At 37.7% G+C, this 21,959-nt stretch overlaps 1 protein-coding gene and 1 pseudogene across 2 annotated transcripts in view; one reads left to right on the top strand and one right to left on the bottom strand.

Moving 5' to 3' along the window:
- The window catches only part of ITFG1 (integrin alpha FG-GAP repeat containing 1), a 310,341-nt gene that overhangs the window by 177,760 nt on the left and 110,622 nt on the right, over window positions 1-21,959 (top strand). For both annotated transcript variants that reach the window (XM_035282693.3, XM_002760922.6), the window contains 2 exons: window positions 19,400-19,550; window positions 21,345-21,453. In XM_035282693.3, coding sequence (XP_035138584.1) covers window positions 19,400-19,550; window positions 21,345-21,453 — 260 coding nt within the window. The remainder of the gene's footprint in view (window positions 1-19,399; window positions 19,551-21,344; window positions 21,454-21,959) is intronic.
- On the bottom strand, window positions 16,634-17,412 carry LOC118149768 (proteasome subunit beta type-5 pseudogene; annotated as a pseudogene).

Below are 21,959 nucleotides of genomic sequence, written 5' to 3'. Positions count from 1 at the left end.
GGCCCCCACTCTCTTCTGGCTTGTAGTGTTTCTGCCGAGAGATCTGCTGTGAGTCTGATGGGCTTCCCTTTGTGGGTGACCTGACCTTTCTCTCTGGCTGCCCTTAGTATTCTCTCCTTTATTTCAACCCTATTGAATCTGACGATTATGTGCCTTGGGGTTGCTCTTCTTGCGGAATATCTTTGTGGTGTTCTCTGTATTTCCTGCAATTGAGTGTTGGCTTGTCTTGCTAGGTGGGGGAAATTTTCCTGGATGATGTCCTGAAGAGTATTTTCCAGCTTGGATTCATTCTCTTCGTCCCCTTCTGGTACACCTATCAAACGTAGGTTAGGTCTTTTCACATAGTCCCACATTTCTTGGAGACTTTGTTCATTCCTTTTTGCGCTTTTTTCTCCGATCTTGGTTTCTCGTTTTATTTCATTGAGTTGGTCTTCGACTTCAGATATTCTTTCTTCTGCTTGGTCAATTCGGCTATTGAAACTTGTGTTTGCTTCGCGAAGTTCTCGTATTGTGTTTTTCAGCTCCTTTAATTCGTTCATATTCCTCTCTAAGGTATCCATTCTTGTTATCATTTCCTCGAATCTTTTTTCAAATCTTTTTTCAAGGTTCTTAGTTTCTTTGCATTGATTTAATACATGATCTTTTAGCTCACTAAAGTTTCTCATTATCCATCTTCTGAAGTCTAATTCTGTCATTTCGTCACAGTCATTCTCCGTCCAGCTTTGCTCCCTTGCTGGTGAGGAGTTTTGGTCCTTTCTAGGAGGCGAGGTGTTCTGGTTTCGGGTGTTTTCCTCCTTTTTGCGCTGGTTTCTTCCCATTTTTGTGGATTTGTCCGCTGGTCGTCTGCGTAGTTGCTGACTTTTCGTTTGGGTCTCTGAGTGGACACCCAGAATGTTGATGATGAAGTATTTCTGTTGCTTTGTTTTCCTTCTACCAGTCTAGCCCCTTCGCTGTAGGACTGCTGAGGTCCGCTCCCGACCCTGCTTTTCTGGGGTGCACCTCTAGTAGCTGTGGCACAGCGAGGGATGCTACCAGTTTCTTTTTCTGCTCTCTTTGTCCCAGGATGATGCCTGCCTAATGTCAGTGTTTTGGATATAGAGGGGTCAGGGAGCTGCTTGAGGAGACAGTTTGTACTTTATAGGTGTTTAATTGCTGAGCTGTGCACTCTGTTGTTCATTCAGGGCTGTTAGGCTGCTATGTTTGATTCTGCTGCAACAGAGCTCATTAAAAAAACCCTTTTTTTTTTTTTTTTTTTCTCAAATGCTCTGTATTGAGGGGTTTGGGCTTTATTTTTGGATGTCCGATCAGGTGTCCTGCCCAGCTAGAAGGCAGACTAGCCACTGTTTGGCTGCCGAGGCTCCGCCCTGCTGTTGTGTGATTCGTGCTGTTCCTGCCGGCTCTGCTGTGGTCTCCGCCACGCCCTGCTGCGGAGTCTCTTCGTTGTAGCGTGTTGCCTCAGCAACGGCAGGCTGCGTCAGCAGTGGGCGTGTATCTCAGTAGGGACGGGTTGCCTCGGCAACGGCTGGCTGCGTCAGCAATGGGCGTGTATCTCCGTTGGGGCGGGTTGCCTCGGCAACGGCTGGCTGCGTCAGCAGTGGGCGTGTATCTCAGTTGGGGCGGGTTGCCTCGGCAATGGCTGGCTGCGTCAGCAGTGGGCGTGTATCTCAGTTGGGGCGGGTTGCCTCGGCAATGGCTGGCTGCGTCAGCAGTGGGCGTGTATCTCAGTTGGGGCGGGTTGCCTCGGTAGTGGTGGACGCCCCTCCCCCACAGAGCGTCTCGGACCGTCTGCTCGGGATAGTTTGAAATCGCGGTTTTGTTCGTCCCACTGGGTATCCCAATTCCTGCAATCCCCTGGGCTGGGCTACTGTCCAAGTCTCATTCAGTCTCAAGTCCAGCCCTCTCAAGTCTCAGGTTGCCGGTTCAACAGGGCACCCGGACAAGCACGCCCTGTGGGGATTGCTGGGTAGGGCCGGCCGCCGCCGCCCCGGCTGCCGGCTTCGCCAGGCAGACCTACTGCCTGGCGTCCCGTGTCTTTTTTATACTTGGGAGTTTCCCCGTTCTGTGGGCAACAAAGATCAGTCTGGAAATACCGCTCTGACTCCCCGTTTGCAGATTCAACGAGAAGAGCTCCAATCCTGGGTTGTTCTCACAGCGCCATCTTGAGTCCTCTTTTACCCACTTTTTAGTCAGATTATTTGATTTTTTCTTACTGAATTGTTTGACTTCCTTATATAATCTAGTTATTTAGTCCCTTGTCGGATGAGAAACTTGCAGATATCTTCTCATATTCTGTAGGTTTTCTGTCATGAGTGTGACTGGCTTGGGTCAGCATTGCAAGCAGTAGAAGAATTTACCAAGACAGTTGTAGGCAAAGAAAGGCAGTTATCAGAGAAAGTACAAAGATACGTTGCAAGAGAGCAACAGGCAACAGAGCAGAGAGAAGCTGTCTGCCCAGAAGAGGCAGGGGCTGAAGGGAAGTTTTACAGGGTCATGTTAGAGAGGCTGTGAGCAGATAGGGTCGGTGCTGGCTGGGGTATGTGCTGAAAGAGGCATTTGGGAACCGGATGTTGTGCAAGCAGGTTGTTTGTGGTTAACCATTTCTTAGAGGAATGGCTTGTTAGCCGTCTCTTAGAACAATGGCCGTTCCCTACTCTGGTTCCCTTTCTTGTTTGTTTCAACTTAAAACGTGTTCCTCTTCACATTATTGTTTCCTTTCTTGCACAGAAGCTTTTTAGCTATATATATGTTTTTTTGTTTGTTTGTTTGAGACAAGATCTTGCTCTTTTGCCCAGGCTAGAATGCAGTGGCGCGATTATAGCTCACTGCAACCTCATCTTTGCGGGCTCAAGTGATACTCTCACCTCAGCCTCCTAAGTAGCTGGGACAACAGGTGTGCACCAACATTTTATTTTTGTTTTACTTATTTTAGAGATTAGGTCTCATTATGTTGTTCAGGCTGGTCTCAAACTCCTGGGCTCAAGTGATCCTCCTGCCTTGGCCTCCCAAAGTGTCGAACTTGCAGGCATGAGCCACCATGGCCAGCCTAATGTTTTGAGCAGTTCCATAGATTTAGGTCTAAGATTTAAGTCGTTAATCCATTTGGATTTGACTTTTGCATATGGTGAGAAATAGGGGTCTACTTCCATTCTTCAGCATATGGATATCCCATTTATATGGAAGAGACTATCCTTTAATGTATGTTCTTAGCACCTTTGTTGAAAATGAGTTCACTATAAATGTTTGGATTTACTTTTGGGTTCTCAGTTCTGCTTCATTGGTCTATGTATCTGTTTTCTATGCCAGCACCATGCTGTTTGGTTTTCTATAGCTTTATAGTATAAAGTGAGCCAATGTGATTTTTTTTCAGTTTTGTTCTTTTTGCTCAGGATGGCTTTGGCTATTCTGGGACTTTTGTGGTTCCATATAAATTAAATTTTTTTTTTATTTCTGTGATGAATGTAATTGGTATTTTGATAGAGATGGCATTAAATCTATAGATTGCTTTGGGTAGTATGGACATTTTAATAATATTCTTCCATTTCATTAACATGCAGTATCTTTCATTTTTTGTGTCCTCTTCAATTTGTTTCAGTCTTTTATATTTTTCATTGTAGAGACTTTTCACTTCTTTTGTTAAGTTTATTGCTAGGTATTTTATGTAGTTTTTATAAATGAGACTTTTTAAAATTTCTCACTTTCATTTTCTGTCTATAAATGTTGCCTGCCCAAGTTGTGGAGCAGAGCTCCCTGAACCACCACTGTAAGGTATGTCATGATACGCTGAAATATATTGTGTTTCCAGTTCAAGAATTGTTCTTTGCTCAGTTAAACTCTATTAAATTTAATTCATCCAAAAAGTTTCTTTTAACACCTCAAATTCACCCTTAACGTGCCATAGTAACGCTGCAGCAGGCTTCACACTATTAAAGCTTTCATTCAGTCATAGTGACTTCTGTTCAACAAATCCAGTGGGCATGTTGGTCACCATGATACCTGATTCTTGCCTGCATTGGGCTGTTGATGTCTTACTCCTGAAACTCTTCTGGTTCTCTCTGTATCTTCTCTAACTGTTCCTATAACGTTTATTCTGAGGTTTGTTCTTCATCTTGGCCACCTTAAATATTAGCGTTTCTAGGGTGTCATTCTCAGCCTTTTGTTCTCAATCTGGACAGTCTTCATTTACTTTAGCTATTTTAATTACCACTTACAAGACTTAATCTCAGTATCTGGGCCTAATACTCATATGTAGATCTCCTTGACTTACCATGGGACTATATGCTGATAAATCCACCATAAGTCAAAAATACCGTAAATTGAAAAGGCATTTAATACCCTGATAAACCCATATTAAAGTCAAAACATCATAATTTGAACCATGATAATTCAGGGACCTTCTGTCCCTGCCTTATGGACTGTTCCTCTGCATGCTTCAGCCTTGGCACCCCAAACCTGAAAGTATCCTCTCCTTAAACATGTTCTTGGTGTACTCTTTATTTCAGGTGGTAGAACCATCACTTAAACTAGAAATGTGGATGTTATTATGTCCTAAAAATAAGGTGACCATAACATTTCACTTTATATAATAAAAAACAAAATATTATAATACCTAGAAAGAAAATAATTGGCTGGCCATGGTGGCTTATCCCTGCAAATCTAGCACTTTGGGAGGCTAAGGCGGGTGTGTGGATCGCCTGAGGTCAGGAGTTCAAGACCACCCTGGTTGACATGGCGAAACCCCTTCTGTACTAAAATGCAAATACTAGCCAGGTACAGTGGCTCATACCTATAATCCCAGCTACTCAAGAGGATTGCTTGAACCTGGGAGGCAGAGGTTGCAGTGAGCCGACATCACACAGCTGCACTCCAGCCTGGGCGACAGCATGAGACTGTGTCTCAAAATATATATGTTCTTCATATTGACCAATTTGGTAATCACTAATATATATATATATATATATTACATGTCATATATTATATATGTATATATAAATTATATATATTATGTATAAAAACTATATGTGTGTGTGTGTGTGTGTGTGTGTGTGTGTGTGTGTGTGATATGTCCTAGACACTGACGGGGGCTAAATGGATTGCATTTGCCCAGAGATCAAGCAAACTTTATTGTGAATATCAGTTAATCCGATAATCAGTTAATTTGCAGAATGCAAATTCTGCAGACTTCCTGGATCAGAAACTCTGAGGGTTCTTTCACAGGCCCTCCAGGTCATTCTGATGTGCTGCTTTAGAAAAACAACCCCGAGAGCCCGAGGGAGAGAGAGGGGAGGTGGGGAAGTCTGGAAGAGGCCTCAGGGGCTGCTGCATCCTCAAAAAGGAATCACAGCTGGAGGACGGATCCAAGCATGGGAGGAGGATTTCTGGTTAGAGGATTTATAATGGACTTATTTGTATTTCTTCTTAATTTGTTTTTCTTCTCCATATAGAACTAGCTTTCCTAAGGTTTATAGTAAGTTATATATATGTATATATATGATTACCAAATTGGCCAATATAAAGAACATTTTGAGGCCAAGCGTGGTGGCTCACACCTGTAATCTCAGCACTTTGGGAGGCCAAAGCAAGTGGATCACTTGAGGTCAGGAGTTCAAAACCAGCCTGGCCAACATGGTGAAACCCCATCTCTACTAAAAATGCAAAAATTAGCTGGGCATGATTGATGGTGGGTAGTCCCAGCTACTCTGGAGGCTGAGGCAAGAGAATCACTTGAACCCTGAAGGAGGAGGTTGCAGTGAGCCAAGATCACACCACTGCACTCCACCCTGGGCAACAGAGAGAGACTCCATCTCTAAATTAATTAATTAATTAAAATAAAACAAAATAAAATAATCTAACAGATTCTCTTGAATATAAATTAAAATATGACAAAATATTTTCTACTCACCTATTTGGCAGGAACTTTTCAACAGTCACAGTGTTACATTCCATTAGGTTTCCCTTTTCGTTGGCCTTCCTCTACAAAAGATACTTCCTTTTTTCATTCAGGTGGCATGTACTGTCTCCCCACTGAGTCACATATCCTAGACACTGGGGATAAATGGATTGCATTTGCCCAGAGATCAAGCAAACTTTATTGTGAATATCAGTTAATCTCCTTTTGGCTGTTTCTGGTTAGAGGATTCCTAATAGACTTATTTGTGTTTCTTCTTATTTTTCTTCTCCATGTAGAACTGGCTTTCCTAAGGTTTATATAGTAAGACAGACATATCCCCACACCGAAGCTCTTTCCCTTGTACATGAGCCTAGGCTGATAATGAAATTGGGGAATTAAAGAAGAGAGTTAAAGACAGTCTGGAAGAGAACTCACTGGATATAGAAATGACTAAAGTGGACGTGAGCTCTAAGGGCAGCCATGGAGAAAATCAGACTTTAAGTTAAATGATTCATCAACTACCTCTCTTAAAGAGAAATAAGACAGATGTTCACAGCACGTTAACAACCTGGAATAACCCAAACCTTGTCAAGTGGTAGTATATTGAGTAACACCACCAATTTTATAGCCTTTGAAGATAAATTAAAACCAGCCTCAAAAAATTGCATTCTAGATCTACAAATATTGGCATATTCAGAGAAGTGACATTTAATATGTGTATTTTATACATTATGTCACTTAAACATTTACCATGGGTTTTTAAACAGGTTAAAACATTCTGCAGTTAACTTTTATATTAACCGTTTTGTTGAGATATAATTCACACACCATACAATTCACCCATTTTCTGTGTACAATTTAGTAGCTTTTAAAAGTGTATTCAGGCTGGGCACAGCAGCTCATACCTGTAATCCCAGCATTTTAGGAGGCCAAGGTGGGCAGATCACTTGAGGTCAGGAGTTCAAGATCAGCCTGGCCAACATGGTAAAACCCCATCTCTTCTAAAAATGCAGAAATTAGCTAGGTATGGTGATGCGCACCTGTAATCGCAGCTACACAGGAGGCTTTGGCAGGAAAATCACTTGAACCTGGGAGGCAGAGGTTGCAGTGAGCCGAGATCGGGCTACTGCACTCCAGCCTGGGTGTCAGAGTGGGACTCCACTCAGAAAAAAAGAAAAGTATATTCACATTGTTGTGCATCTATCACCACAAGCAATTTTAGAACATTTTATTACCCTAAAAAGAAGCCCTACTCACCTTGGCTCTTACTCTCCAGTCCCCCTGTGACTCCTCCCACTGTTACCAGGCCTAGGAAACCACCAATCTACTTTCTGTCTTTATAGTTTTCTGTCTCTATAGTTGGACCTATTCTGAACATCTTATATATGCAGTTATACAATATGTGGTACTTTATGACTGGTTTCTTAGACTTGGTATAATGTTTTCAGGATTTTTCCGTGTGGTTAGCATGCAGCAGTATTCCTTTCTTTCTGTTGTCTGTAAACATACCATTATATAGGTATACTACATTTTATTATTCATTCTTCAGTTGATAGACACATGGGTTTTTTGCACTTTTTGGCTATGATGAATACTGCTGTGAACATTCATATGCAAGTGTTTGTGTAGACATGTTTTCATTTCTCTTGAGATACACCTAGGAGTGGAATATACTTTAGGAGTGGAACTCTGTTTTTAACTGAGGAACTAACAGACTGTATTCCAAAGCGGGTGTGCCATTTTACTTTCCCATCTACGTTATACAAGAATTCTCATTTTTCTATCTTCACCAGCATGTGTTCCCTGTCTTTTTTATTTTAGTCATCCTGATGGGTGTAAAGTTTTATTTAATTGTGGTTTTGATTTGCATTGTCTGATGGCTAATGATATTGAGCTTTCTTCCTGTGCTTCTTGGGCATTTGTATCTCTCGCTTGGAAAACTATTCAGATTCTTTCCTTTTTTAATAATTGGTTTATTTGTCTTTTTGCTATTGAGTTGTAAAATTTCTTTAATATATTCTAGACACAAGTCCGTTATTAAATACATCATTTCAAAAATTTTCTCCCTTTCTGTGGGTTGTCATCTTACTTTCTGGATAGTATTTGAAACGCAAACTTGGTGATGTCGAGTTTATTTCTGTTGTTGTTATTTGTGCTTTTATCATGAGCGTTTCATACATTTGTAATAGCTTAATTGGGGTTTAATTGACAGTAAATTACACATCTTTAAAGGTTGTAAGTTGATGTTTTGGCATACAAATACACCTATAAAAATATCACCACAATCAAGATAATGAACACATCCATCTCTCACAAAAGTCTCCTCTTAACCCTGTGTAATCCACACTTTCCCTGTCACGCAGGTAACCTACTGATCTGCTTTCTGTCACTGTAAATTAGATTGTATTTTCTAATATTTTATATTAATGGAATTTCATAGTATCTGTTCCTTTATGTCTAGGTTTTCTTACACACCATAATAATATTGAGATTTATCCATGTTTTTACATGTATCTTTAGCTCTTTGCTTACTATTCCTGAGAAATAGTCCATTATATGGGTGTATTACAGTTTGCTTATATCCATTTACTTGTTGATGAGCACTTTGATTTATGTCACATCTCACTGCTGCAAATAGTTGGCTGTGAACATTCATGTGCAAGTTATTGTCTGAACATAGGCTTTCCTTTGTAAATACCAAGGAATGGAGTGGCTGTGTCTTTTGAAAGATGCATGTTTAACTTTTTAAGAAAATGCCAAACGTGCCTGTTTCTCCACATTTTCTCCAGCATTGGTATGGTTAGTCTTTTTATCTGTTCTGTTTGTGGTAGATCTCCTTGTAGTTTTAATTTGTTTCTGTAATAAATTGGGATATTTGTTTTCTTATTTATTGAATGTTGAAAACTGTTTATATATTCTGGATACAAGTCCTTTGTTATTGGGTATGTTATTTGCACATATTTTCTTGCAGATCTCTAGCTTATCTTTTCATTCACTGAACAGTGTCTTTCAAAGGGCAGAAGTACCTAGTTTGGGGAAAGTACCATATTTCAATTTTTTTATAGATATGATTTCAGTATCATAACTAAGAAATCATTACCTAACACAGTGTTTTGCCCTGGAAATTGAAGAGTTGTGGATTTTACAGTTAGGTCTGTAAATTTTATCCAACTTCATTTTTTGTAAATTTTTCCAGCACCGTTTATTGAAAATACTTTCTCTTTCCACACAGTTGCCTTTGATCTATGATGAAAATCAGTTAACAGTATATGTGGGGTTATATTTCTTCATTCTCTTTTCTGTTTGCATAATCTATTGTCCATCTTTGTGGCAGTACCACACTTGATTACTGTTGTTTAAAATGAGTAGTCAGTTCAGATAGTATATGCCCTCCTCCTTTTCCATAGTTATTTTGGCTGCTTTAGTTTCTTTCTGTTTCCTATAAATTTTAGGGATAGTTTTTCAGTTTCTGCAAAAAAATAAAAATAACAAATCTGCAGAGAATTTTACTGGGATTACAATGAAACTATAGGTCAATTTGGGGATAAATGACATCTTAGCAATATTGCATCCTCTGACTGAATGTAGTGCATACATAGCTCTTTTATTTTAGATGTTTAATATTGTAACAGTTTTTCTGGTTTTCAATGTATACGTCTTATGTCTCTTTTGTCAGATTTATACCTAAGTAGTTTATATTTGTTATGCTATCATTCCTGGTACTTAGTATTTTTTTAAAAAGTTTTTTGTTTTTGGTTTTTAATAGAGACAGGGTCTCACGGTGTTGCCCCGGCTGGTCTCAAACTCCTGGGTTCAACCAATTCTTGTCTTGGCCTTCCAAAGTGCTAGGATTACAGGCGTGAGCCACTATACCCGGCCAGTATTTTTAATTTTAGTTTCCATTATTCCTGACTATTGTATTTGTATTTGACACCTAGCCAAACTTAATAGTTCTAGTAATTTTTTTTGTAGATTTCATAGGATTTTTTTCTAAATACGTGGCCATGTAACTTGCAAATAAAGACAGTTTTACCTCTTTCTTTCCAATCTGGATGTCCTTTGTTTTTCTTTCCTTTTACAATGGCTAAAACCTGTGTATTCATTGCTGAGTGGAAGTGATGAGAGCAGGCATTCTTGCCTTGTAAGAACAGGGATCTTAGAAGGACAGCATTCAGTCTTCCACCATTTGTCTGATGTTCACTGTAGGTATTCTGTAGATGACCTTTACAATGTTGAGAAGTTTTCTTCTATTCCTAGTTTGCTGAAACTTTAGATCAGAAATGGGTGTTGGATTTTGTCAGAACATTTTTCTGCCTTTAATTAGATGATTGTATTATTTTCCTTTTTTCATTTGTTAAACTAGTGAATTATGCTGATTCATTTTTTAATATTAAAGCAACTTTGCATTTCTGCAATAAATTCAACTTGGTTATGATTGTAGTCTTTGTAATACACCTACAGTGTTCACTTTGCAAGGTCTCATGTTCACTGAAACATGCTTGTATCAGAAATATGTTCTCTCTCTGTATGGTTGGCTGGTAATCACAGAGCAGAGACGTGGTTCAAACGCACATGTGTCAATGAACACTGAACTGGACTGTATCACTGCATTTGATTTACTAGAATTTTGTTTCAAAACGCACATGTGTCAATGAACACTGAACTGTGTATCACTGCATTTGATTTACTAGAATTTTGTTTCAAAATGCACATGTGTCAATGAACACTGAACTGGACTGTATCACTGCATTTGATTTACTAGAATTTTGTTTCAAAACGCACATGTGTCAATGAACACTGAACTGTGTATCACTGCATTTGATTTACTAGAATTTTGTTTCAAAACGCACATGTGTCAATGAACACTGAACTGTGTATCACTGCATTTGATTTACTAGAATTTTGTTTCAAAATGCACATGTGTCAATGAACACTGAACTGGACTGTATCACTGCATTTGATTTACTAGAATTTTGTTTCAAAACGCACATGTGTCAATGCACGCTGAACTGTGTATCACTGCATTTGATTTACTAGAATTTTGTTTCAAAACGCACATGTGTCAATGCACACTGAACTGTGTAATCACTGCATTTGATTTACTAGAATTTTGTTTCAAAATGCACATGTGTCAATGCACACTGAACTGTGTATCACTGCATTTGATTTACTAGAATTTTGTTTCAAAATGTTGCGTGTATCCTCATGAAGAATATTGCTCTCTAGTTTTCTTATAATGTATTTCATTTGCATGTTTAATGCTGGTTTCATAGTATGAGTTGGGAAGCATGTCTTATTTATTTTCTTAAGAGTTTGCGTAGTAAGTGTATTATTTCTTCTCTCAATATTTGGTAGAATTCATCAGTGAAGCCACTTCGATGTGGAGTTTTCTTTTTTGGAGACAGTTACACTCCAATTTCAGTGTATTTATCTATTCTTGAGTAAGCTTTGGTATTTTGTGACTTCCAAGGAATTAATCCATTGCATCTAACTTTGTGCCAATTGTGTTGGCACAAAGTTTTTTATAATATTCCCTTATCATTCTTTTAATATTAGAAACATTTGAAGTGATGTTAACTCTCATTTCTGATATTGATACTTGGTATATTTTCTCTTTTTTATTTTTTAATGGCCATTCTGACTGAAGGCTTATCAATTTTATTGTTTTTTGCAAGAAACCAGCTTTTGTTTTCATTGTTTTTGTTTTTTTTCTTGTTTTCTATTTCATTGATTTTCTTATTATTTAGTTTTTTCTTCTTAATTTGCATTTTATTTGCTCTTCTATTTCTAGTTTTTAAGAAAGAAACTGAGGGCATTTGTTTGAGACTTTTCTTCTTTTATACTATAAGTGTTTAATGATATAAATAGCCTTTAAATACTACTATAGTGATACACAACAAATCTTGATGGCTTCATTTTCATGCAGCTCAAAGTACTTTTAACTTTTTCTTTTTACTTATGGTTTATTTAGTAGTGTTTTATTTAATTTTCAAATATTTGGAAAAAAAATTTTTTTTTTTTTTTGAGACAGTTTCGCTCATTACCCAGGCTGGAGTGCAATGGTGCGATCTCAGCTCACCGCAACCTCTGCCTCCTGGGTTCAGGCAATTCTCCTGCCTCAGCCTCCTGAGTAGCTGGGATTACAGGCATGCGCCACCATACCCAGCTAATTTTTTGTATTTTTAGTAGAGACGGGGTTTCACCATGTTGACCAGAATGGTCTCGATCTCTTGACCTCATGATCCACCCGCCTCGGCCTCCCAATATTTGGAAATTTTTGAAATAACAGTTATTGCTTTCTCATTTCATTTCGTTATTATCAGAGAAAATAATTCGTGTTAAATTATTTTATATTTATTGAGACTTTTTCAGGATCCAGAATATGCTCTATCTTGATAAATATTTTGTGTTACCTCAATAGATTGTATATTCTGTTATTGCTGGGTTGTGGTAAATAAATGTCAAACAGGTGAAGTTGGTTATTATTGTTTGAGTCTTCTTTTTTTATTTTTTATTTTTTTGAGACGGAGTTTCGCTCTTGTTACCCAGGCTGGAGTGCAATGGCGCGATCTCGGCTCACCGCAACCTCCGCCCCCTGGGTTCAGGCAATTGTCCTGCCTCAGCCTCCTGAGTAGCTGGGATTACAGGCACGCGCCACCGTGCCCAGCTAATTTTTTGTAATTTTTAGTAGAGACGGGGTTTCACCATGTTGACCAGGATGGTCTCGATCTATTGACCTCGTGATCCACCCGCCTCGGCCTCCCAAAGTGCTGGGATTACATGTTTGAGTCTTCTTAATCCTCATTGATTTTATGTCTTTGTAGTGTTATCAGCTATTAAAAGAGGCATAATCGAATCTGTGACTATAGTTGTGGACTTGTCTGTTTCTTCCACAGTTCCTTCAGTTTTTGTTTCATGTACTTTGAAGTTGTTTTATTAGGTATATAAACATTTAGGATTCTTATGTTCTCTAGAACTGATTCTTTTTTATGTGAAATGACTCTTTGTTCTGGTGATATCCTTTGTTCTGATGTCGACCTTCTCTCTTATTAATATAATCACTACAGCTTTCTTTTTATTCGCCTTAACTTGCTCTATCTTTTTTTAACCTATGTAATAATTTGTTGAGATATAATCACTTGCCATGCAATTCACCCACTTAAAGTGTACAATTCAATGGTTTTTAGAATATGCATAGAGTTATATAACCATCGCCTTCAAGTTTAGAACGCTTACCCATTAGCAGTCATTCCCCATTTCCTCCAATTCCCTTAGCCCCAGCTAACTGCTAATCTACTTTCCATCACTATGGATTTGCCTATTCTGAACATTCCATATAAGTCAATTATATGTTGTCCTTTGTGACTAGTTTCTTTCACTTAGTGTGTTTTTAAGGCTCAGTCATGTCTTAGTATAATAGATTCCTTTTTTTTGGTCATTACATAGATAGACCACATTTTGTTTATCCATTATTAGTTGATAGATATTTGGATAGTTTCCACCTTTCACCCCTATAAATAATACTACTATGAACATTTTTCCATATAAGTTTTTGTGTAGCCATATGTTTTCATTTTCCTTGGAATGTGTCTAGGAATAAAATCCTGGGTCAAATTTTAACTCTATGTTTAACCCTTTGAATAACTGCTAGACAGTTTTTCAAAGCTGCTGTACCATTTTACATGTCTCCCAACAGTGAATGAGCTTCCAATTTCTCCACATTGTCTTGAGCACTAGTTCTCTATCTATCTCTAAAAATTACAGCTGTTCAGCTGTGCATGGTGGCTCACACCTGTAATCCCAGCACTTTGGGAGGCCAAAGCCAGCAGATCACTTGAGGTCAGGAGTTCGAGACCAGCCTGGCCAACATGGTGAAACCCTGTCTCTACTAAAAGTATAAAACTTAGCCAGGCATGGTGGCAGCTGCCTGTAATTCCAGCTACTCCAGAGGCTGAAGCAGAAGAATTGCTTGAACTTGAGAAGCAGAGGTTGCAGTGAGCTGAGATCATGCCACTACACTCCAGCCTGGGCAACAGAGCGAGACTCTGTCATAAAAAACAAAAACAGTCCGGGCGCAGTGGCTCACGCCTGTAATCCCAGCACTTTGGGAGGCTGAGGCGGGTGGATCACGAGGTCAAGAGATCGAGATCATCCTGGTCAACATGGTGAAACCCCGTATCTACTAAAAATACAAAAAATTAGCTGGGCATGGTGGCGCGTGCCTGTAATCCCATCTACTCAGGAGGCTGAGGCAGGAGAATTGCCTGAACCCAGGAGGCGGAGGTTGCGGTGAGCCGAGATCGCGCCATTGCACTCCAGCCTGGGTAACGAGAGCGAAACTCCATCTCAAAAACAAAAACAAAAACAAAAAAATTATAGCTGTCCTACTGGATGAGAAGTCCTTTGTATATCTTTCTTTAAAAAAATGTCTATTCGGATACTTAGTTCATTTTTTAATTAGGTTGTCTTTTATTATTAAATTCTGAGAGTTTCTTGAATATTCCAGATATGAGTCTTCGTCAGATATAATTTGCAAGAATGTTCTCCCATTTTGTGGGTTGTCTTTTTGCCTTCCTTGGGGTGATTTATCTTTTATCATTGCTTTTACCTCTTTACCTATTTGTATCTTTATATTGAAGGTAGTTTTTTTTGCATGCTGTATATAGTTGAGTCTTCATTTTTAATCCAATCTGATAACATATAACTTATAGTTTGTGTGTTTATACCCTTTATATTTCATGTCAGTATTGATATAGTTAAAATCTATCTTTTCTTGTGTTTGTCCTCTTTCTGCTTTCAATTAAATTAATTGGGTATTTTTATGATTCTATTTTGTTTTTTTTTTTTTGACTTATTAATTATAAATTTTATTTTGATGGATACTTTAGGGTTTATACATTTTTAACTTATTCTAATCTATCTTCAAACAGTATTACAGCACTTCACGTATAGTTTCAGAGCCTTATGATAGTATATTTTTATTTCGCCTTTTCTGGTCTTGGTGCTATTTTTATCACACATTTTACATCTACTACCTTATTAATGCCATACTATGTTGTTTTTTGTTTAGACAGTTGATTGTCCTTAAATTTAAATAATAAGAAAAAAATTTTCTGTTTGCCTACATGTTTGACATTTTCAGTGTCCATTGTTTTGTGTAGATCTAGAGTGTTATCTGGTATCATTTTCCATCTGCCTGATAGACTTCTTATAACATTTCTTATAGTGCTATAAAGAAAAATATAGATATAAATGACTACATAAATATTAAAAACCTTTTAGTGAAGGGTACCATAAACAAATTTTTTTTAAAAGTCTGGGAAGAAACATTTACAACATAACAGTGTAATAATAACAGCAGTATATAATGATAATAATAACAGCAGTTATTAAAATGTGTACTGTGCTATACCAGGCACTATACTGAACACGTTACCATGTATTTTCTCATTCAATCCTTACAACATCATTTGAAGGTAATGACTGTTATGACTCCCATCTTACAAATAAGGATATGAGATTAACAGATAAGTGACTAATGTCTGTAACAATAAGAGACAAAAAAACAATGAGAACGTAATTTTAATTGGCAATTCTTAGAATGTGAATGACTTATAAATATCATACTTAACCGCTCTCGTCATCAGAAGAATAAGGTCATTTTTAAGCTCTTCTCAACTGTCAAGAGTAAGAAGCAATGTTACTAATACTGGCAAGAGATGAAAAAACACTCATACATTATTGGAAATATAAATTGGTATACCTTTTCAGAGGGCCATTTAGCTTTAACTGTTGACATTTAAAATATGCATATCTTTTGACCAGATTACTGTCATCTGGAATTTCTTGTACAAGTTCTCAAAGTAAAACTTTCTCTTAAATTGGTACACTTTCTTGTGGGGGGAGTTTTCAATATAGGAATCAAAAGTCTTCAGTCGGGCTATGTCCCATCCCCCCTTGCGTATGCTATATAATGTAGTGGAAAGAAAAATATTATAGAAAAATATATGTGTCAGAACCCAATTAGGTTTTTTTTAAAGGATATATGTATTTACATATTTATATGTGCCTAGAAGAAGGCTTAGAAAGATGCACACCAAATTATTAGCATTGATTATTCCTGGATAGGAAGGATTTTGACTTTTTAAATCTCCCTATTAAATTTTATGATAGCTTTTGTAATCATTTTGAATTTTAAAAATTTTAAGATATATTAGCTGTAATTGCCAAGAACGCATAGAGAAATTGACTAAAAAGAAGCAAGACTCTTTTTCCCCAAGGGTTTCTAAACCAAATGGATCAAGGTTCTTTTCCCCTAGGATTAAATCAAATTTTATTTTTAAAGACAAGTTGCTGGATTCTAGTTGTAGAGCTCAGTAGAATTTTAAAGAACTGAACTGTTAAAAACCCTCCTGTTTCACAATACAGGACCACAGTAGCTAGTAAGCTCTAAGATATTTCAACTGATATAAAAAATTAAGAATGACATTTTATTCATTTATCCATTCATTCATCCATTCATTCAGGTCAAGTAGTGAGTACTATATGTTAATATCCAAGAAAGTAAAATCAGCACCTTGCAGCAGCTCATTAACAACTGGTAACACATAGATGTCAGTGTTCCAGAGCTTTAAAAAAAAGTACTGATACATTTGAAGACCCCTCCACTAGAGATAAGATGGAGCACTGTATGCATATTACCAATGACAGTCACCCAATAAATGCAAACAGGCACATCACCCTCATTCATGGGGTAGTTCCATCATACTTGTAGTGAAGATCAGCTGCATTGTCACTGGAAACTTGGATCCAGCCATCCTGCACATGGTAGAGGTTAGCATCACCTCCTGAGAAGGCATCTATGCAGGTGGCTTGGTAGCTCACTTCGTGAGCCAGATCATAGGCCTGCTCCATTTCTAGGTTATAGGAATAGCCCTGAGTCATGGCCCCATAAGCATACACAGAGCCAGAACCTACAGAGAAGGTGGCCCCCGAGATCCAATTCCCTTCAGTGTCCATGTAGCAGAGTCCAGAGTCTCTCTTATCCTAGCCACAGATCATGGACAGCCCCATGCCTTTGTACTGATACAACATGTTGGCAAGCAGCTTGGAGACAGCTGCTACAGAGATGCATTCCTTATTTGAAAGCTCATACATTTGACATTGCTGAGCAACAGCCATTCTCAGAAGCTAAAATCTACTGTGTCCCTAGCCATGATGGCTTCAGGTAGAGGTTGATCTCTGTCACCTTCTTAACCATGTGGAGGCAATGTAAGCACTCACTTTAGCCCTATAGTTGGCTGAAACTATGACTTCATGGCAGAACTTGAAGGCCAGGGTGGTGGTTCCATGAAGCATTCTGATTTTCTGCTCTTCTGAGACTCCCAGCTGGGCATGGCCAGGCTCAGCCCATCACTGGGACTCGCTGGACCCAAATCCAGCAGATCTGCATTAACTGTAAGTCCAGAAAACCTGCACTGGTTTATGAGTAGCAGCCTCTCCAACAAGCTGGCCAATGCCATGTTTAGTGTGGACAAAAGAAGCAATAACATTTTAAATTGCATGACTGCAAAAGAGTTTTTGTTGTAGGTTGTTGTATATTTGAAATTGTGACTGGACTTACAGTAATGAAATATGTGCAGTAGTTTTGCAAAGGGAAATAGGAATACATGCTCACTCAAATGTTGACCATATGATGCATTGATTATAGAATATTATAGAAAGTCTACTTTTATCACATGTTCTCATATTTTAATACAATCTTCTAATAACAAAGCATGCTGCCTCTCTGTAAAATATCTAGAAAAATTCTTTAACTAAAAGGGTGAGATGGGTAAGTTATGTGGAAAACTTTTTATAAATTAGAATTTTAAAATTCATTGTTAGGAGACAAAGAAGAAATCATTTATTCTTTCTAGTGGACAAATACTGTTTTGTAATAGGTCTTGAATGAAGTCACCTGAGAGTTTTCCAAGTAAATGTTATGATCTGAGAGATTTTTTTCATTTGTTAAAGAATTGTTCTGGTAAACTATTTGTTTTTGAATTTTTTATCTGGAAAAATATTTGAAGCCAAATATTTACTAGACATCATGCAAATTGAATATTTGGTACATTGGTTTCCATTCTGTGTTAAGCACTTAGAAATTTTCCTTTCTGATAATCAAAATCACCCAGATCCACAGTAATATTTTTGTATGAACAATAGAAATCTCTATTTACAGATTTATTTAAAATAATTACTAGAGGGCAGGCATGGTGTCTCGACCTATAATCCCAGCACTTTGAGAAGCCAAGGCAGGAAGATCATTTGAGCTCAGGAGTTTGAGACTAGCCTGGGCAACACAGCAAAATCCTGTCTCTACAAAAATTAACTGGGCATGATGGCATGCACCTGTAGTCCCAGCTACTTAGGAGGCTTAGGGTGGCAGGATCACTTGAGCACAGGAAGTAGAGGTTGCAGTGAGCCAAGATTGACCACTGCACTCCAGCCTAGGTGACAGAGTAACACTGTCTCCAGAAAAATAAATGAAAAATAATTATTATTAGAGAAAAGTTGAACAGTAATAAAATTTAAGCCCTATCATCTATTATTTTCTATATGCATAGAGAAAAGTGAAAGAATATGCTTATTTTGGGAAAATGCATATAAATTAGAGCTATTACATAAATCACACTTTACAAAGTTGTTTCTATATCTAAGGAAAATGTTTTTACATGGCATTGTATTGCACTCCATAGTAAATATGAAGATAATATAAACACTTTGATATAACTGGATGCCAGGAGTCGTTCTAACTGTTTCATGCACTGTTTCATTTCATCTTAACAACGTATGCTGTAAATACTCTTATTACACAGCTTACAAATGAGGATCTGAATCTTAGAAGTTATGTAACTCACTCAAGGCCACAGAGCTGCTAAATAACAGAGCCAGGATTTGAACCTAGGTAATCTAGCTCCTGAATCTAAGCTTATAAATACTTTGCCTCTAGAGTAGGAGTCAAGAGGGAAGACATAGCTGTGCAACATATGATGCTTCTATTATCTGAGAGATTCTTGGCAATATCTGCCCAACCATCTATGAGGGCAGCTGAAGTTCTGTTGTTATAGATTCATTGCTTTGAGTTTATGAGACTTTCCAGTTAAAATGCAGATATGCATTGAAAAGTAATACATGTCCAAACAAATAATGACAGTGTCCAGGAACTCAGGTTCCATGACTATAGAGTAGTAAATGAGGAAGAAGGGGTGGATTTGGAAACTCCATAGAAAAGAAGAGAAGCCAGCAACCAATGAGCCTACAAAATCAGAGGATTTTGCCAAAAGTTGCAAAGGGATAGCCAACAATTTTTTAATGACAGTACTATAAACAATAAAATGTGGAGATTTTTTTCATATAATTTCACTGTGTACCGTTTACTACCTCCTTTTAATCTAGGAAATACTACAGAGCCGATGCCACAGAGCATTGATGTTTATATTAACAAAATGCCTTTCCTTTGGCACACAGCAACCAGCAGGCCTTTTTACTGGAGAACGTCCCTTGTAATAATGCAAGTTGTGAAGAGGCGCATCGAATGTTTAAAGTCTACTGGGAGCTGACAGACCTAAATCAAATCAGGGATGCCATGGTTGCCACCTTCTTTGACATTTACGAAGATGTGAGTTCAGAGCTGTGCTGTGTGTTTGAAGTTTAATTGCCGTTCACCTTGTTACACTTTAACTTCACTCCATTTGACCAGAAAATGTGGACAGCATAACAAAAGCAAATGAGTTAATTAAGGAAAGCCCCTTTTAATGTTAAATGGCAGATGGAACAAATCTATTGACAACATTAGCTGATCAGTACACTCAAATATGAAAACTCTTATATCATTTTGTGCATATTTGAATTAAACCACTAAAGCATGCTCTAAGACTGACAAATCTGAATGTTCAGCAGTAGACAAAATTACAGCCAACAGGTAACAGACCCTTGAATCTGCACAAGATCACAGAAGAATGAGTTTAGTGTTCACTTTTATCTTTGTGAACCAGAGTAGCATCTGTTTCCACAGATTCTTGTGACTCTGACTTTGGTTGCCAGGTTACCTTGTGAAAGGCTTTCAAGGTTCCAGTTTTCCTGTTTCTTTCTTTTATTTATTTATTTTGGTTTTGTTTGTTTGTTTGTTTTTTGAGACAGAGACTTGCTCTGTTGCCAGGCTGGAGTCAATGGTGTGATCTCGGCTCACTGCAACCTCCACCTCCTGGGTTCAGGCGATTCTCCTGCTTCAGCTTCCTAAGTAGCTGGGACTACAGGTGCCCGCCACCACGCCTGGCTAATTTTTTATATTTTTAGTAGAGACAAGATTTCACCATGTTAGCCCAGATGGTCTCAATCTCCTGACCTCATGATCTGCCCGCCTCAGCCTCCCAAAGTGCTGGGATTACAGGCGTAAGCCACCACTGCTGGCCCAGTTTTCCCCTTTGTAAAGTGAAATGTCAGTTTACCACAAAAATAATAAATTGTGAAAAAAGCAATGTTAAATTCCAGAATTTATGTATCACAGTATATCCTTGTAAGATAATTTATTTTTGAAAGTTCAATGCCCAATAGGACATTTATGTCTCCATTTACCCCATTTTGGATTTTATTTTGTTTTGTTTTTTATAAGAGGCTTATTCTCAATTATATGAATTATTCAGGTCCTTGTTTTCCCCTGTTTCTCCTGCAATCAAGTCTTGCATTATTTTACTTTTCATTAGCAGATTCCAAGCATAAAATTGGCAGAAATATCACAAGGGGACCAAGCAAGAAAATCGATTTTTAATTTCTGTACATCCAAAACATAATGAAATTTAAAATTGTTCAAAATCTGGGAGATAAATTTTCTATGAAAGAGTTAAATAGTTAATATTCATAATATAAAAAGCTCACACAAACTGATATCACCAAAAACACTCTTGAAAAATAGAACATAGTTTACTACAGAAACCCAAGTTGCTGACATATTTAGAAATATGATAAATGATCAACTTCATGAAAAGAATGAGAGGAATATCAGTTTAAATGAGCATACTTTTTTTCTTTCCACAAAATTAGCAAAGCTTCCTCCTTCATGAAAGCAAATGGTAAAATGCTGCGGTGGCAAGGGCAGATGAAAAGGTACTCCCCTGATGGTTGGAAAGGGTCTGGCAAGTTCCTTTGAAACTTCATGCAAATTTGACTGGAAGAAAACACCAAAATGCTAATAATTATCTCCAGAGACTAAATATAGATGTTTTTCATCTTATTTATATTTTACTATTGAAACTTGTGTGTATATACCAAATATTTTAATAATGATTTTATTTTAAAGATGAGGATGAATAAATCAGGCTACATTTACTTTACAAACAATATGCCATGCATTTTAACTGTCCTTTTTTTGGGCTAATAGTTTGTTTTTACCATTTTTGTTTGTCTTTTTTTCCAGGGAATCTTGGACATTGTAGTCCTAAGTAAAGGATATACAAAAAATGATTTTGCCATCCATACACTAAAAAACAACTTTGAAGCAGATGCTTATTTTGTTAAAGTCATTGGTGAGTAAAGTATTAACATTTACTTTTGTTCTCTCTGTCTCCCCATCACTCTGCGTATTCCCAAGAGCAAGGACATGCTCCAATGTACAACCCTCTAGATCAGATCAACATGAGTACAGCACCATCCTGTCTATATACATAGACCCTATTCAGATTTTGCCAGCTGTCCCAGTAATATTCTTTTTTCTTTCTGGCCCAGGATTCTATCCAGAAATATCTATTGCATTTAATTGTCCCATCTTTTCAGTCTTCCTCAATCTGGACCAGTCTTTTCCTATTTTTCGTGTCTTTATCAGTTTTAAAGAATACAAGCTTTGCATTCTGTGAGACAGCACTGTTTCCTCATTACCCAACTTAGGTCATGAATTCTTTGCAGAAATTCCACTGCAGGGAATTATAGAACTGACACTGTGCATTTCTTAGTGTATCATATCAGGAAGCACATGATCTTGACCAGTCCTACCACCATGACATTAACCTTGCTCATCTGGTCACGTTGATGATCA

This window comes from Callithrix jacchus, chromosome 20 (assembly GCF_049354715.1).
Source record: "Callithrix jacchus isolate 240 chromosome 20, calJac240_pri, whole genome shotgun sequence".
NCBI lineage: Eukaryota > Metazoa > Chordata > Mammalia > Primates > Cebidae > Callithrix > Callithrix jacchus.
The sequence above is the reverse complement of the archived record's forward strand: the minus strand, read 5'-3'. Positions and strand labels throughout refer to the sequence as shown.